Genomic DNA, 2,167 nt, shown 5'->3' on the forward strand with positions numbered 1-2,167 from the left:
ACACTTCCACATTGTCACTCCAAACCATTGGGGGATGAGTTAAATAAGCAGTAAATTCTTTAAGTAGTGAACAAATCCAAATCAATTTTGTAGTAACTGCTCGGTATTCGACTTCTGTGGAAGATCACGACATCGTTCGATATTTGCGTAACCACCATGAGCTCAAGGAAAATCCAGGAAATACACAATACCCTGTGGTAGACCTGCGTCATTAAACATCTAAACATCTAAACAGCTAGCCCAATCCGCGTCAAAATAGACGGTTAGATGATTTAAAGAAGGGACCGCTCGAAAAAAGGAGAATCATCAACCGAGGATTTGAGAAAACGCAAAAAGCGTTTAACAGCAGACCAATGCACATCAAAGGGGGCAATGGAAGGGGGCAATGCAACCGGCCCAATTGACAGAAAGACGGGTGGGATGTAATTAAGATTTAGTACAGGGAAGTGACTAATTTACTCATAAAAAAAAAAAAAATAGAGATTCACTTACGTACTACGGATGGCTTATTGGCATGCTATGACCGGCGTATCTCAACCATTCAATATATTGACTTTTTTTTCTTTTATGAAGAGGGTTTCAGTAGTTCAGTTCATTCAAATCTCAATCCATGACTTCAACGATCTATAAAACTAGATCTACAGATTGAACGGAGGAATGGAACAACATGCGCATAATTAGAATTCGTGTCAGCTACACAATAGCATGGTCGATGGAGCAACAGATCTCGTCGAACAAAAACAGATCTAAAAGGCAAAAAAAAGGATTACAAAGCCAGCGTAGTTGATTGAATGAGAATCATTGAAAGCGAGTTCTTCTGTTGATCTGTTCTCTATGTTTTATTAAGACACCGGCATGGCTTAGCAGTGTTGAGAATTGAGATCATCACTTTGGTTGTCCCTGACTTATAGGCAGTGAATCAGGGGTGGTGCCGGTGCCGGTGCCGGTTCTGGCAGCGCCGCCGCCAGAAATGGCATTCTTTGCAGATTTGATGGTATTCGTAACAGCGGCAACAGCGCCACCTAGAACACCGGCACCGGGTCCTGAACCTTCTTGATCAGGATTGTACTGATGGATCACCTCTACGTTCTCCTTCTTTAATTGTCCTTGTGGGTCTTGTCCTGGATACGACCTGTAATCCACAGTATCCACCACTGTCTCATGTAAACCTTCCGCGTTTGTTCTCTCAGTCACCTGAACATTTTTTTTGAAAAAAAAAAAATTCAAATCCCATCACAGAGAACGATATTAGACAAACAAAACATAAACCCGGAAACAAAAATAAATATAATACGCAAGAGTATAAGAACCTGATGAGCCGGGGTGGTGGTGTTCGTGTTGGACGCCATGGGTAAGCAACTTCAACGGCAAGGGCAACGGCAAGGGCAACGGCAACCTGAGGATCAATGAAATAATATAAATCACTGGAATTTGGGTTCTCTGTTTCTGTCTTCTTTCCTTTGCTCGCTAACTTTATATGAACGTTAGACTGGGTATGGAAGAGAAAAAACCCAATGCTTCGCGGTAGGAGGGAGGGCTTGGCCCTTTGACAAAGTGACACGTTGAGAGTGTATTGGGAACGGTAAATCAGCATGTCAGCAGGGATGCCGGAACTGCTAACACGTTGACAACCCTGATTAATTTTTGGGTGTGACAAGGCCATGACTTATCTTATCTTTGCTTTACACGGAACCATTCCATTCCATTCCACATATATAAAACAAAAGAAGAACATTTTGGTTGCATCTACCGACATAAGTATCCACCGACACACTTATATATATATATATATATATATATATCTAATTGCTCATTATCTTTTATTAGGCTTCTGTCTCGTCATCATGGACACCAGTATCACTGGTCTCCTTTGATTTCCATCTCCTTTTTTCGGACGTAGCTTTGTGTAATAGGCCTAAGTTCATGGGTCTTGGCTGCTATCATCTTTTCTCTCTAGCTCTATGTTAGTTGGTGAAATCTTGCTCTCAGGTTCAGTCTCAAATCCACGAGTTGTGTTTCACTGCACCCTGACTGTCAGGTTCTGGTTCGATGTACTTTTTATGTTTTTTGCTAGTTGTTGCCAGAAATTGCCGCCATTGGTGGAGACATTCAGCTTCTTTAGATTTGGTTTTTTCTTATTTTTTTTTGGTACAAAGCAAATGTTATT

At 41.3% G+C, this 2,167-nt stretch overlaps 1 protein-coding gene across 1 annotated transcript; it reads right to left on the reverse strand.

Moving 5' to 3' along the window:
• Positions 1-870: 870 nt before the first annotated feature.
• LOC122662570 lies at positions 871-1,371 on the reverse strand. The gene is made up of 2 exons (XM_043858236.1): positions 1,311-1,371; positions 871-1,194 (listed from the first exon to the last, which is right to left on the reverse strand). The coding sequence occupies exons 1-2, from the start codon at positions 1,347-1,349 to the stop codon at positions 886-888; spliced, it is 348 nt and encodes a 115-aa protein (XP_043714171.1). The 5' UTR covers positions 1,350-1,371; the 3' UTR covers positions 871-885.
• Between the last annotated feature and the right edge of the window lie 796 nt (positions 1,372-2,167).

This window comes from Telopea speciosissima, chromosome 5, assembly GCF_018873765.1.
Source record: "Telopea speciosissima isolate NSW1024214 ecotype Mountain lineage chromosome 5, Tspe_v1, whole genome shotgun sequence".
NCBI lineage: Eukaryota > Viridiplantae > Streptophyta > Magnoliopsida > Proteales > Proteaceae > Telopea > Telopea speciosissima.